Source organism: Pholcus phalangioides, unplaced genomic scaffold, assembly GCF_987345545.1.
Source record: "Pholcus phalangioides strain wild (caught in Gottingen) unplaced genomic scaffold, Ppha-v1.0 ptg000003l_1, whole genome shotgun sequence".
In the NCBI taxonomy this organism is placed as follows: Eukaryota; Metazoa; Arthropoda; class Arachnida; order Araneae; family Pholcidae; genus Pholcus; species Pholcus phalangioides.
Window position 1 is genome coordinate 20045647 of NW_028301596.1, and position 15382 is coordinate 20061028.

General features: G+C 32.8%; 1 protein-coding gene across 3 annotated transcripts in view; it reads right to left on the bottom strand.

Moving 5' to 3' along the window:
- Positions 1-15382, bottom strand: part of Msp300 (Muscle-specific protein 300 kDa) — a 326596-nt gene that overhangs the window by 132347 nt on the left and 178867 nt on the right. For all 3 annotated transcript variants that reach the window (XM_089245642.1, XM_089245623.1, XM_089245633.1), the window contains 18 exons: positions 15135-15315; positions 13323-13471; positions 13038-13190; positions 12722-12886; positions 12387-12557; positions 11146-11319; positions 10894-11025; positions 10642-10806; positions 8906-9235; positions 7414-8691; positions 7112-7264; positions 6267-6431; positions 4815-5141; positions 4528-4680; positions 3802-3969; positions 2341-2520; positions 2096-2254; positions 267-437 (listed from right to left, as the gene is read on the bottom strand). In XM_089245642.1, the coding sequence (XP_089101768.1) occupies positions 267-437; positions 2096-2254; positions 2341-2520; positions 3802-3969; positions 4528-4680; positions 4815-5141; positions 6267-6431; positions 7112-7264; positions 7414-8691; positions 8906-9235; positions 10642-10806; positions 10894-11025; positions 11146-11319; positions 12387-12557; positions 12722-12886; positions 13038-13190; positions 13323-13471; positions 15135-15315 (4374 nt within the window). The remainder of the gene's footprint in view (positions 1-266; positions 438-2095; positions 2255-2340; positions 2521-3801; positions 3970-4527; positions 4681-4814; positions 5142-6266; positions 6432-7111; positions 7265-7413; positions 8692-8905; positions 9236-10641; positions 10807-10893; positions 11026-11145; positions 11320-12386; positions 12558-12721; positions 12887-13037; positions 13191-13322; positions 13472-15134; positions 15316-15382) is intronic.

A 15382-nucleotide genomic window follows, 5' to 3' on the forward strand; every position in this document is an offset into this window, starting at 1 on the left:
CCAGCGATTGGAATTAACAGGTGTTGCAATTTAATAAACTTAATACCTAATTTGAATATTTGTTTTTTAATGATGCCAATCTCTGGTGTTAGGGAAACATTGAGAAAAAATTAACTTATAATGACGATTGTCTTATGCCCTGAGAACTTTTCTTCTAATTTAAAATCACTGCCTTAAAACCTTATCAAGTATTTCTGTATAATGTTTCCTTTTTTAAATTCTATATTAATGAAACAAAAAGTTTTAATAGCATAATATTTCCTTACGAGCTCGATCAGATCCTGCAGTTGAACTTTCAAGCTGACCTCCTTTTCGGGAAGTGAAGAAAATCCCACATCTGGACTGGATGGTCGACTGACAGAAGCCATTGTTTCCATACAATCCTGTACCACATCTTGCAACTGCTGCTTCATGTCTTTCAATCGGTTTAGCATTTTCTAGATAGAAAAGCAAACATTGTTTTTTTTAATTAAACTGTTTAAGTATTTTTGAATTATAAGTACAGTAGTCGAACTTGGTTAATTCAAAGTCCAAAGTCACACTGGAAAAAAGTTTGAATTACCCAATTAATCTATTCTGGATTCATGAAAAGACTAAAAATTGCAACTTAATCATCAACATTTGCAGAAGATAAAAATTATCAATTATTAAAATTTTATCATCAATTACAATACTGTTTTCCGAATTTCGATAACTTATAATTATGATAATTGATCTTAGTTGCTACATTACTTCACTGCTCTAGAATTGGCATCACTGCAGAATTTTTTGAAAATGCTTAAAGCCTGATTTGCGGGAACAGATCATTATCATCCGTTACGAAACTGTTTCCCAAATTCTGCTTATTCTAATGCTATGTAAAAAATACATACTTTCATAAAAGTATTACAATTTGTACTTTCTGATACTTTACTCTTAATGACGGTAAAAAATAAAAAGATCCAGATTTTGAGAATGGTACACCTTGATCCATAGGTTTACAATGAATTGGCATCAAGTAGTACACATTTTTCGATGCACTCCAGCTGAACAATGTTAAAATGAACATTGAATTATCAAAGAAAGAATACGAAAAACAGAATTTCAAAATTTTTATTTATCTTTAAAGATTTGTCTCACAACTTGGTCGAGAACAGCAAAGTTTGACTTCTTGTAGAATTTTCCAAACTAAATTTGTTCATACAAAAATCATGATTTTTTCCCCTCAAACTTTGAATTATCCAAAACGCTTGAAAAAAATCAAATTACATAAGACATTTTAACATTAAACAGGTAGAAAACTCAAGGGGAGTTCGCAAAAGTTCGAATTATCCAAAATTCGAGCTAACCAAGTTCTACTGTATTGTATATAGGCCTATTTTATTTTTAATGCAGTTCTTATTAGGAAAAAGTTCTGATGTATAATTTTATTCTATTTATTGAAAGTAAATCTCCTCAATCCTGAAGTAAACTTTAAATTTTAGGTTTTTAACTGTGGTACTGCCTAAAATCAGTTTCTGCCAACAAATGAGTATGAATGAGTTACTATCAAATGCTTAAAACATCTAGAACTAATTTTGGGGTCTCTGGGAACATCTACCTAGGTGGGCATTCCTTAAAATGCTGTGCTATCTAGAGTCTCCCTCAGGCGACACAGGGACTGAGGAGGCTAAACTGAATTAAGAGAAATAATAAAAGAGAAATTAATTTTTAAAAAAGACATACAATGAACTAAATGTTATATTCCAACCTCCCCTTTCTCCCTGATGAATCTTATCATTTCATTTAGAAAATTTAATAGATTTTGATTGATTTTAGAAATCTTTTAGTCACAGACCACGTTATCTAGCCTCAAAGTAACATGCATAATGCAGATCTAAAAATAGTGCCCAAACTTCAGTGTAGCAGCCCCCCCCCCTGAACTCCACTGTTTTGGCATCTTTTAATGAATTTAACTTAGTGAAGCCGGTATTAGCATGGAATAGATTCAGAGTTTTTCAGCAGTAATGGAAATATAATGATGCTTAAATTTTCAGGCTTAATAAGAGATAATAAAAAATTAATTTTTACTGAATCAGACATTAAATTATACGCTGTATATGTAAAATATGATTACTTCTGAGGAATCAAACTTTTCTTTCGCTGTGTTGAGAGGACACTTGGTGAGATCAATCTTATTCTTGAACATAGGATGTACTTCATTGATTAGTTCTTCACACAAGAGTAGTGTCTCTTCATACTTATGAAATTTCTTCAAAGCTTCTTCTAATTGAGCCTGTAAAAAAGGATTATTATAGTATGTTATTTTAAGATGCACAGTAGAGTGTGAGATTATTTTCTTTGTCAAAGATTGGTAAATACCTGAATATTTTCAGCAGTCATCAACAAAGAATCATAGCTTTCCTGAATATTTGTCAGCTGTTGGGTAATTTGTTGCTCCACTTTTGGCTCCTTGTTTTTGTAAGTATCGATTACAAGATGTCCCTTGTTTCTGACATCATCAATGACAGTTTGGTATTCCTGTATTTCTTTGAGCAGAGCCTGTAACAAAATGACAAGTGACAGTGATAAAATTTGCACTTGACATCATCAAGCAATTTTTGTTATTTGAATTTAAAGAATTAAGCTACTAAATAATAAATTTCAACTTTTTAGTTTCATTCTGAAACAATTAAATAGTTACTATAGCCGCTTTTTGAGTGAAATGTGTTGATTGAACTAAAACAATTAATTTTCAAAACACTCTTACTGCAAAAACACACCATTTGCATCCATAAACACACTGCAAATGGTGAGTATCCCTAATCACTGAATGTGGAATAATCCCCTCGTACTGTATGTTAAAACCCTTTTACTCATTGATACGTGGTGATACAGGGGGATCCTGAAAATTTGTTTTCAAAATTTCACCTCTTTTGCCTCAAACATTTTGTCCCTAACATATCGCACTGACCATTTGATCCAGACATTCTGCCCCCAGATAGGGTCAAGTAAGTGGGTAAAAATATGAATGACTAAGCGAGTGGTGATATGAGTGAGTGAGTGGCCATATGAACGACCAATTGAGTGATCATATGAGTGACCAAGTCAGTGGGTGAGCACAGCCGTCATTTCAACTTTTTCCAGGGATGGGGAGAGCAAAGCACATGTACTCAATGTATGTATATATATATACCCACATATACACCATTTTTAGTGGATTTTCAAAAGCTGGGGGGGGGGGGCAACGGCCCCCTGCCCCCCCCCCTATCTCCTGTGGGTGAGTGACTGTATGAGTGATCAAGTGAATAAGTGGTCAAGTGACTGGGTGAGTGAGCTGGTGAGCAAATGAGTCTTTCATACATGCAATCATTCAATCACGCACTCAGTCTGTAACTCACCCGTTAACTTGGTGACTCAATCGCATACTCACTCAGTCATTCATACAATTACTCACTTACCCACAAACTTGGTCCAGTCCAAGGCCAAATGTAATTAGACATTTGGTCACTAATGTGGTCACTCATACAGTCATTCAGCCACTCACTTGGCCCCATCCAGGGATAAAATGTACTAAGGGCAAAACGTGCTAGGGATGAAATTTCTGGGATGAATTGTCAGGGCAAAGTTGCAATAAACCAATACAGGACAGGTATCAACTTTAAAGGGAAGATTCAAATGGATAAAGATGTTTTTAATAGCTTAAAGGCACTTGAAACATTGTTGAACACATTTCTTATCATGAATGCAAAAACAATTCCTTGAAATCGTCTAAGGAAAAATATCATATTCAAGATTGAATCATGAATATCATGATTGAATCTGTATGATTATGTGATTTACCTGGTGTTTCACGTGTTGCTCTCTTGTTTTTATGAGATTACAGATCTGCAGAGAGTGAAGAGACATGAGGTGGAATGACATCTGTAGAAGCCATTTTTCTGTCTCTTGTAGGCTATGGTTATAGCTCTGCAGCATTTGCTGGTGTCTCTCCAACATAGCTTGGATTTCCTAGAATAAATAAATCTATAAATTTTTTGCCGGTTCTCAATCTATTTCTCCTAATCCTTTATTTTTTGTCAGTCTGCAAATTATTTCTCTTATTTACAGCATTTATTTTCTGACAGTCAGCAGATTATTTTCTCCTATATATTTATAATTTACTGTTACTCAATCTTTTTTACCATTTACTAATTTTCTGCCGGCACATAAATTATTTTCTCTTACTAATTTACCTCTTTTGCTGGTTCTCAATCTATTTCTCTCACTCATTTATTTTTTGCCAGTCTGCAAATTATTTCTCCTATTAATTTATTTTTTTCTAGTTCAGCAAATTATTGCTTCCATGTCTGCCATTTATGAACTGGTTTCAACTTTTTCACAGTTTTTCACTGGCCCAGAGTTGTAAAAAGGTTGAATAACATTGTTAACATCTTGTTGAACTATATTCAACTCACCTTATGTTGTTCAAGCATGTTGTTTTGCACTAATTCCCATCAATCAAAAGGTAATCCCTCTTTCCTATTTCTTTCATTCCAGATTCCCCCTATCATATTTATAAACACGTACCTGGCATTTTTTCGATATGTGATCAGTTCTTTGTGATAGGTCATTCCATTCATTGCTGTATGATTTATCTCCAGTTTTCTGCACAAGTTCGGTTGCTTCATTTTGTAACTCTTTCAGATTTGCTTGATGAACTTCTATATCTGATCGAATGCTCTGGGAAAGATAATACTCAAAATTTACATTACTATTTTAAAAAAAAATTGAATATTGATATGAATAAATATTTGCAAGCTTGAAGGACATGTTTTCAGCTATACTTGAATGAAAAAAAAAATTAAAAATTTCACCTTGTAGTTCTCTATCTTTGTTCTTATATCAACTGGATCACCTTTAACTTGTGGGGATACCTCCAACAGGGATTCAACGTTGCATAACCACTCTTTGAATTTTGCATAATTCTGGTGGAATTCTTGCAGTCTTGAGCACACTGATGCCAGAAGAGATATTGCATCACTTGTCGACTCTTGCAATCCACTGAAACTTTGTTTCAAACTGTCTATTTCATCCCTAAGGTTGACTTTAGAAAATTCTGGCAAAATGTCCAAAACTTTCGTACCACTCTCGTATGCTGTGTTGAGCAATTGCTGACCCTCTGGTAAAGAAGCGCTCACATTCTAAGGAGAAATAAGTATTGTTTGAATAAATACTTAATATAGATGTGAACCTTGATATCTTTAAGATATATTGAGACCCTGTATTATATACTTTTGTGGCATATAAGGACAAATGTCTAAATGAATGAGCTGAAAAAGTTATATCAAGTTACAAAAAAGAAATTTGGGAAATATGAAGACATATAAAGGGCGTCCCAGAACTTTACCCCCAAAATAAGAGGTGTGATGACACATGTTCATGTACACAGGGTGTTCATGAACTGTTCAGAAAAAACTGGAGGGTGATAGTATCTATGAAAAATAACAAAATGTACGATGCAACCTATGGTCCCAATCCACTGACAGTGTCTGAAAAGTATTGGACGTGGTGGACATATGGCATGGTCTCCATGATCATCTGATCTAAATCCACTGGATTTCTTGTAGCGGCACATGAAAGCATTGGTGTGTGAGACACCCATAAACTCTGTAGAAGATCTTGTTGCAAGAATCCTTGTAGTCCCTCGAACAAGATCAATACGATGCTAGGAGTCTACAAGAGAGAGAGCACCATTTTTCATTCACAAATGTGAATATTGCAACCATACCCTTGGATGTCACATTGAGAATCACCTTTGAGTCTTTTGCTGATCTGCATGTAATTGTGCAATTTATGATTTCATTATGTCTTTTTTTTCACTATTGAAACTTCAACTTGGACAATTTACTTTATATTTCTCTGTCACTCTGAGTGAATGGGACCATAGGGTTCCATTTTGAATGGTTCTTGACAGGTGCTATCTCACCTCAAACTTTTCCAAAACAGTTTATGAGCATTCTGTATGTATTGTGCATATATATAGTATATAGTTATATAGTTTTATAAAGCATTTCTTTAAGAATTAAATACAGTAGTCCCCCCTCGTTACTATGTACCTCACAATAGGGTAATTTGTGCTTTTTATTTGAACTAGTTTTGAAATTTAACTAGCATTAGATCCAAGATAAGGTCATCTGTTATGCCACACTTTCAGAATATTGTATTTCCTCTTTGTCCTCCGACATGCGTGATATACTGTATTTTTATTTTAATTATGCATTGAACTAAATTGCAGAAATAAAAAATTTTTAGGTGAACAAATTTACCTTCAGCTCTTGTAATCGTTTCATGATAACATCTCTTTCACCGACTGGTGAATTATTTGCTTTGAGAATTGATCTCTGCTGCTCCAACCATGTGTTGAAGTCATTTTTCGATGAACAGAATTCTTCTTCATTGCATAAGACTTTCTCTAATTTATTGATGGCATCCTTTGAACAAAGTGTTTAAAGTAAGTTGCTAGCACACAGGAAGAACCTTATTTCAATATTTACATTCCAATAACAATGCAAGACAACAATGAAATCGTGTCTAACATGAAAATAAACAATTCTGAATGGTTTTGGCCTGCTGAACACGAATATCACCATGAAAAAGGTTTATTTGCTTTTATTTTTGAGATATTATCCTGTTAACAGCTAAAAAGTGCTTTACAAGCATTATTGTATGGTGAAAAAAAGGTAAGGACCAAAGGAAAATGTTACCAGGTAAAATAGTCAAGCTCGATGCTGGTTGATAGATAATTGTAAAAGATGCTTCCAGTACAACACAATACAAAATAAGTACCTATTGATGCAAATAAATGAACTATTATGCTCTAACAACATTTGTGTTTCTTTTCATTTGTGGTGTTTTTTATACATTTATTTTGTTTCCTACATAGTTATCTTGTTTGTGTTGTTTTTCAATGTATTGTATTGTGTTATTATATGTGTGTATATATTAAATGAGCAATTTGCTAGAAAACAGCAGCCAATCCAGATTTTTTATGGTCAAATTCATGTCCAGTACACCGAATTATGTAAGAAATGACCATTTTTGTTTTTGATGCAGAAAACTTTTTAAAAATTTGTTGTTCTGTGTAATAGCTTGTTTTGCTAAAAAAACTTACCTGCAAATTTCCAGTTATGCTGGTCAGCATTCCTGATAACTTGATTGCACGATCTCTGACTGATACACAAGAAGTTGATTCCACAAGCTTCTCACATAATTGGCACATGATATCCATGTCATTTCTATGTTTTTCTGCTTCCTTTAGAAGCTCCTGAATACAAATGATGAAAAAACTGATCAAATGAGAAACATACGCTGCAAGGTATCAAACATTTTTTAAATTTCTTTCCTGGTTGTAAAAACATTTATACAATGTGACAGTTTGAAAATTTAAAAAAAAAATCATTTGGTTGCACAAACCTTCATATTCTGTAATCTTTTTGTCTCAGTTTCATGCGATGGAGTTGTTTCAAGCTGAGGTTTTACACGGTTTTCAAATTCATTGATCCAACTAGATTCCTTTTCGTAAAAATCTTCAAATTCTTTCCAATCATCCAGACACTGAGTTAGACAACGTTCTGTTTTTTCAGACTGCAATTTTAGGTCTTCAAATCCATGTTTCATGGTCTCAATTTCTTGAATAATTCTATCCTTGCCAATGTTGCCGAGACTTTGACAAACATCTTCTGCCAAAGTAGAGCATTTTTCCATAAGCGTTTCTCCGAGACCATAAGATGTTTTCACTTTCTGAAACTCTTGTAGTTTTTCTTTCGCACTGTCATAGCTGTCTGCATGTTTTCCGATTGAGTGGAGCTTTGCTTGGGCTTCTCTTAACCATGTTTCGGCTTCAGAATGTACGTGTTTGTATTCTTCAAGAGCACAGATTTCAGTCCCAAGTTGTGACATACATGTCTTTGCTAATGTTCGGAATGTTTCGTATTTCGATAAGCTGTCCTTGATTTCATCTTCTGACATAGGATGGTTCTTGATATCTGCTTCTAGTCTTTTAGCTACCGTTTCATGATCTTCAAGATCTTTCAAGATCAAATTGTATTTTTCCTGGACTGATTTCTTCTCTATGTGGGAATTGAGTTCTTGCTTTCCAGTTGCTTCGATATCTCCTTCGATTTCTTCTAACCACACACAGAATTGTCTGAGCATTTTATTGAACTCTCCCACTACCGACAGTCTGTTTGCTAGGTTGACTCTTGCATCAGCAATGTCTTGAAGCAGTTTATCAAAATCCGCCTTCAGGTTTTCAGCATCTTCTTTCAAAGATTCTGTGCCACTACTGTCTGTGTTCTCTATTACCTTTTCTGTGAGTTCCAGAGTGTAACGGACTTTGTTTTGAGATTGCTCCATGCTATTGGCCAGAGATTTGAGGCTATTCATTTTAGCACTTATTTCGTCTGTACTACTTGAATGAGGTCTGCAGCAGTCAGCGAGACGTTCTTTTGAGGTCTCTATCAGCTCATTACATTCACTGTACATGCATTGTTGTTGTTGATGTTCCTGGAAATGGTGCTCAAGATGGTGCATTACCTCTTTGGAAAGGGACACGAGGCAACTGTACTTTCCTGACAATTGTGTAAAAGCGTTGGAAATGCTGGAGTCTGAGTATGTTTCCAATAGCAACTGAGCTTTCATGTTCAGTTTGTCAAACTCAGTCTGCCACTCAAATATAGTTTGCAAGTGTTCCTACGTACATAGAATAGAAAATAAGATAATAATAATGACAATTAATATCTTACTAAAGATCAGATCATACAATTCTATTAAATCTTTCTTTTTTATTTTATTAATTTCATATTGATTGCAAGAGAATTGACAATGCTTTAAAAATAAATTTTACATTAAAGTAAATAACTTTAATGTATCTGAAAACATGGATGTTAATTGGCGGTAGCCGTACCTGAAACTCTTGCAAACGAGCTCTCTTTGCAAGTAAATCAGGCTGCGGTTTTGTATATGAACGGACCAACGGCTCCATTTCATTCAGCCATTCTGAACATTTCAAGAACTGTGCTTCATACTCATTCCATTTTACAACCCCTACATCTAGAGATATTTTGATTTCTGCAACATTTTCTTTAAGAACTTCATATTCCTCTTGCAGCTTGGCAAGCTCGTCGTCTATCATTGCCTGTTCATCCTCATCTTCGACTTTCGCTTTAGCAATCTCAGCATATCTAGCTGCTTGCCTTAACTTCTCTACGCCTTCTTCAAGTTCAGACTGAAGAATCTATCAAAAGAGACAACGGGAATGTTATAATACTATTATTGATGGATTAGATTATTACATCATGCATGTTATTTCAAATGCAAGTAAATTTAAATCTTACGAAGTGGGAAAATGTGATCTACGTTTATATAGATCAAAATCTTATTGCAATGCATATGCAGTAAAATTTTCATACATTGTTCATATATTATTCACACAAAGTGTAATGCAAGACATTTTTCTCTATACCCAACGTTTTATCAGACCAACATTTTTATTAATTTACTCTCTACTGAGAAAGATTTCTCTACAACAAATCTTCTGTCATACAAATTTCTAATTGGAATGAAAGGACTTACTTTATAAAGGTTTATGAATAAGCTATATAAATTTTTTTTTGTTCAAAAATCATCTCCTATATCGAGGGAGTCGGCTTATATATGAGTCAGTTTTTGAGGTGAAAAACCACTTCAGGACTACCATTTTGTGCTTCTGGAGTGGGTGGGGAAAAATTGGCTAATACACAAAATAAATTATATGCAGGGAGACCAGAAATAAGTATTCTGACCTGACTTTTTCTATTTCTTCACTGTATTATTGAAATAATTTTTTCACCAAAAATTATCTTTTGAGATATATATATATATAAATTATAAGCACTACATATACCAGTAACATAAGCATTCTATTAAAAATAGACTTTTATTTCTATTTCACATTTACAAGACATCTTGCCTGACTGGATGCTTTGTATTTCAGAATGCCAAGATATTTCATCTCTTTAAAAGCCTTTTAATTTTGCAATGGCAAACTCAAATATTTTGTAATTTTGCTTCTTCTAAGACTATGTTTTCCATTTCCCCCAACCAGTCAGATTAATAGCCAGTAGGCAGAGCCAGCTCTTCTCACATTTTGATAACAGAAGGAAACAAGCAAAAGGAAGGGAACAATTGAAAAGTATTTTTTTTAAAAATCCTATAGGGGTAATAAAGGAATATGCTCGAATATTATTATACAATCTATTATTTATACAAATAATTGTTAATAATAATAATAATAATCTATTATTTATACAAATAATTGTTAATAATAATAATAATAATCTATTATTTATACAAATAATTGTTAATAATTATAATAATAATCTATTATTTATACAAATAATAGAAAAAGATAGAGTATTTCTCTTTCTGGGTTTTTTGCTCTCAAAGTTTTGGTGGAAGGAGGAGGTACTATCACCTGTGCAAAATCACACAAAAGTTTTCTTCTTGAAAAGAGAGCTGGCATTTTATAGAGTGTATAGTGATGTCCACTTGTCCTCTATAATGCGGAGCAGTGAAATTTATGAAACTGTAGAAAGAGTAAATAGAAAATAAATAAAATTCTTCTATTTGGAAGAAAATTTCAAAACTGAGATAATATTATACCTTTATTTTGTTTGTTTTTTCCCTAAGAATGTCTCGATCCCCAGATGGTTCAGCACATTTGTTCAGCTTTTCCTTTGACGCATTCAACCAACGCATGACATCAGTGCAACAGTCCAGAAATTGCTGAATATTATCCATAATGTTTTTCTCTTTGTCACGATATTCCTGATGGAGATCAAAATGATATGAATGAATGCATTCTTAAATTAAGATCTTTACATTAAGCATGAGTAATTCAAAAATTATTTTTACTTTGGCATCTTGTGTTAATTTTTCATATTTCGATCTCAAAGCTGGCGGTATTCCTTGTTGCAGAAGCTGCTCTGCTTTAGACTTCATTGATTCAATCATTGGTTCAAATGATTCAATGTCTTGAACAATGCTCTGTAAGGAAAAAAAAAATATTCAAGAAAATAGATAAATGCAGTATTTGTAGATCAGCACCTATATCATACAGTTCTTATTGAGTCCCTTTCAAAAAAAAGGCTGAATCATAATTCTTACATTTGCTTTCCTCAACCTAGCTTTTCTGTGATTAATGTTCTCCTTAGGTGCAGAAGGAAGATCAATTTTCTGGACTTCTGCCAGCATCTTATTGTGTTCTTCCAACCAATTAGACAATTTTTCTTCTGAAGATGTATAGTCAGCCCATTGAAGGAGAGCAGTTTCCAGTGTAACCTACAGTAACACAAATTAAGTATAAAAAATTATCAAATACTTCTACAAGAATTGAGTACAAAACACTCAATGAAAAGTACCAGTTTTTTTTTATGATTATAGTAAATGTAAAAATAAGAAAAAAATAGAGATTTTATATTCATTTGAAACATTTCAAACTCCTCAAGTGACAGTTAAGAAAAAATGTAGATCGTTTGCTATTGAATTTCCTTTTTGTGAACATGACTCTTGAATTGTTAGATTGAGCTTGATGTGAAAAAAAAGGTTTAAAGCAGGGGTTCTTAACTAAGGGTCCTTGGAGAGATTTCGGGGTGGGGAGAAAATGGCTTGGATGAGAAAACAATTAATTCATTATTTTATATCATGATAGCTGCTTATCATTCTGTGAAGGGGAGTCAGTGGCCTTTATTTTACTGGCATGAAGCAGAGGTGCATAACCTCTGGAGTTCAAAGAAGTTCCAATGGCCCACGAAAGGTATCGCGGTAGAAAATTATCAATACACATAATATGATAAAAGGCTATGCTGATCATATTTCCTTCAAAAAAATACAGGAAATCGGGATCCATACAAGATATAGCCAACTGTTGAGAAAAAAATAGTCAAATGCAACTAAAGTTGCCAATTACAATAAAAAAAATTGTTTAAGGTGTTAACTTCTAAGTCATGGAAATGACCTTCATTCTTGATTTTAAAAAAATTATTCAAGTAAGCCTTGTGAAAATAAAGGAAAAGTTGGGACGATTAAAATTATAGGAATTTCCAGTAAAATTCAAGTCATATAACCACTCTATATACAGAAATTTCTGGCGTTGCAAATGGCAAAATAATCTAACCCATAGACTGAAAAAATTGAGCACCCCTGGCATGGACTTCATTTCATTTGCATTAGGGGTCTATCGACTTTATTTTATTGGCATAAAGGGTTTGTGGAACATAATAGGTTAAGAACATCTGGTTTAAAGAAGCTTAGTTCTTAAATAGTGTAGTTCTTGCAAAACTTAGTTTTAAAATTAGTTCTACACTAATTTTTCATAGTTGTGTGGTTGATGGACACCATACACATACTTTCATTTCAGACATCTTCAACATGAGTCGATCCCATTGGTTTTGCAGTTCGTGGAGTTCTGTGGCTATCAAATCTTTTCCTGATGGGTGAGTTACTCTAGATGCTTTTTCAGCAGCTGTCAAAGTTGAATGAACAAGAGACGAACCTTCTTCTTGTTTTTTAATTAATGTCTGGAAAGAGAAGTAAATTTCATTTTGAATTCAAATTACAAAATAATCATAATTAAATACGTTAATTTAAAATTACAAAAAAAAAACCCCCAATTTTACAAGACATTTCTCTACAACCTTAAAAAATAATATTAAAAAAAATATTTTTTTATAATTATAAGTACCTGTATTTTTTCAAGTCGCTTTTCAATCTCAGTTCTGGTTCCTTCAGCTGGTTTTATCTCCTCAAGCTCCTTCTTTATGCAATTCATCCAGTTGAATGCTTCTTTCATTTTGTCTTTGTAGTCTTTATGCAACTGGTAGTTATTGTTCATTTTTCCGTATACATCCTTCAATGAAATAAAAGAAAAAGTAGCAAAACGTTTTTATTTTCAATTATTCCTCATTAAAATTAGAGAAAAACCAATTGTTCAACATATGTTTGGTGACAAACTAGAGAAACATTTCTTTTATACCAGTTGAATTTTTATATATATTTACCTTTGCTAAGTTTAGTATTACTTGATATCTGGAATTGATCACAGTCAGTTGGTTTTTTATATAGTTGTCAAGATGAGATGTAAGTAAACTCTGGGCAATCAATGTCAGTTTATCAACAGATTCTTTTCCCTTTTCCAGCTCTTCCAATAGACTCTGAAATTTTTTTAAATAATAATTGCAAAAGTTGAAAACTTCAGCCATTGAATGTTCAAGTTTCATAACCAAGATTTAGTAACTAGCGATCACATTAAATTTCTACAATGACATCTGACAAAAGTAACTAACCTTGCAGTAAGACATTGCTTCATACTTCTCTTCCAAAGATGATTTTAAGGCTGTTTTGTGAGATTTCACATCATTTTCAACAACTTGCAGCCACTCACTTATGCGTTCATATTCATCTTTGAACTCTCGCAATGCAACACATATTATATCTACAAAAAAAAGATGATTTCTCTTGAAATTTTTATTGATTTTTTAAACTTTGTTTTTCATATAGTGCTGCACACAAGTTAAGGCATAAGTGACTGAAGTTCTTTAAATGGCCAAATAATAAAGAAATTATCCCTGATTCGTGTGCAATAGACATTGTTTTCAACAACCTTTCGTGTTCTCTCTGGTTCTAAAACAATGTCTTTTTGAAAAATTACTTTTTCAAATTAATTATATGTACATATGCAGGATGCCCCATAAATTTGTAAATAGTTGAAAAATTCATAAAAATTGGAGGAATTGGCACTTTTAACCTGGTTTGCAAAAAAGATATTTGCACAATGGGGGAATCTTTTCTTTTGTGCAGGAAAAATAATTCAAATTTTTGTTGATAGAGGGAGATTATCCTCTGTGTCTGAAGCATTCATTAAGCTTCAGCCAGCGATTCATGGCTGAAGTAAAACAGCTTCACCAATAGTGCTTTATCTACCAATGTAACCGTCACAATGGAAAGCTTATGTGAATGCTACTAAAATAACAGGAAAATTCAGAAATGAAAATTTTTTTGAACATCCTGCATTTCATAGGACATTGATTTACTTATTTTCAATAGTTTGCTTTCATGCAACACTCTCTACAGACAAAAATTTGAACCTAAATTATTTTTTTTTTCGTACCAAAAAAAAAAAAATTCTCCTTCATGAAAATAATTTTTTCGCAAGCCATATTGAAATATACTAATTCCTTCTATTTTTAAACTAAAGTAGACAGTACACTCCGGATTATCCGGCCTAATGTGGTGGAAGGGTGGGCTGGATAACAGAAAATCCAGATAGCACAGTATTCTATAAATACAATTTTCCCTACCTTCCCTGCCATAAAAATATCTTTTTTATACCAAAACCCACCCTTATTCATATTTTCTGACATATAATTACAGACAAGTACTTAATAAATGTTTGTTACATACTTCTGAACTGTTCTGTTTTAAAAATTTTATACAGAAAAGGTATTTCAAGATAAACGTTGAATGTATAACTTAATTTCAGGAAATACATGAAATATCAAATACACTGTACAGCAGTGTTTTTCAACAGACCACAGTGGGTCCATGGGACCATTATTATTTACTATTATTGCATGAAGTACACATTTAGTGTTGTGAAATCGTAATTTACTACCATTTTTTGTGACATGAAAATTATAAAAAACATGGAGAGACTGCATTTAAATTGACCTTCACTACAGGTAGTCTGTGGTGTCTTGACCTTCTTTGAAGGGGGTCTACATCAAAAAGGTTAGGAAACAGTGCTGCACAGTACAAATACACACACTTTCAAAATGAACAAAGCATAAACATATAAAACGTAGGCTAAGTTATCACAAAAATTAAACTTATTTTACTGTTTATTGATAATTGATTACACAGACGCGAAAAGGTGATATTGTAATTCATTCATGTATTCTTATTTTTAAACTAGGCTGGATAGTCGAGAGTCTACTGTATTTACAAATGTATGGAATACTCCATTTTTTTACAGATTGTAATTAGACTAAAATAAATAATAATAATAAAAGATCCTAAAACTGACTATGTAGTTTAGATTAATGAATTTTTTCACACTAAACTACAGTAAATACACACAGTATTAGAAATATTTATACCTATCTTTTCTTTCATGTCACTGATTTCCGTGAAGAGATTGTTAAAGTCTGATTTTAGATTTTCTGTGTCTGCATTGATCATTTTTTTACCGTTATTAGAGCTGCTCATCATGGCTAACTCTCCACAATTTACTACAGAGTCTAGTTTCATCTGACCTTGAGACTTTTTTGCCAAGAGTTCCTAAACAAATAAAAAAAAAACAAATTAATTTACTTCCACAACTATATCTGAAATTTTATCAAAGTGT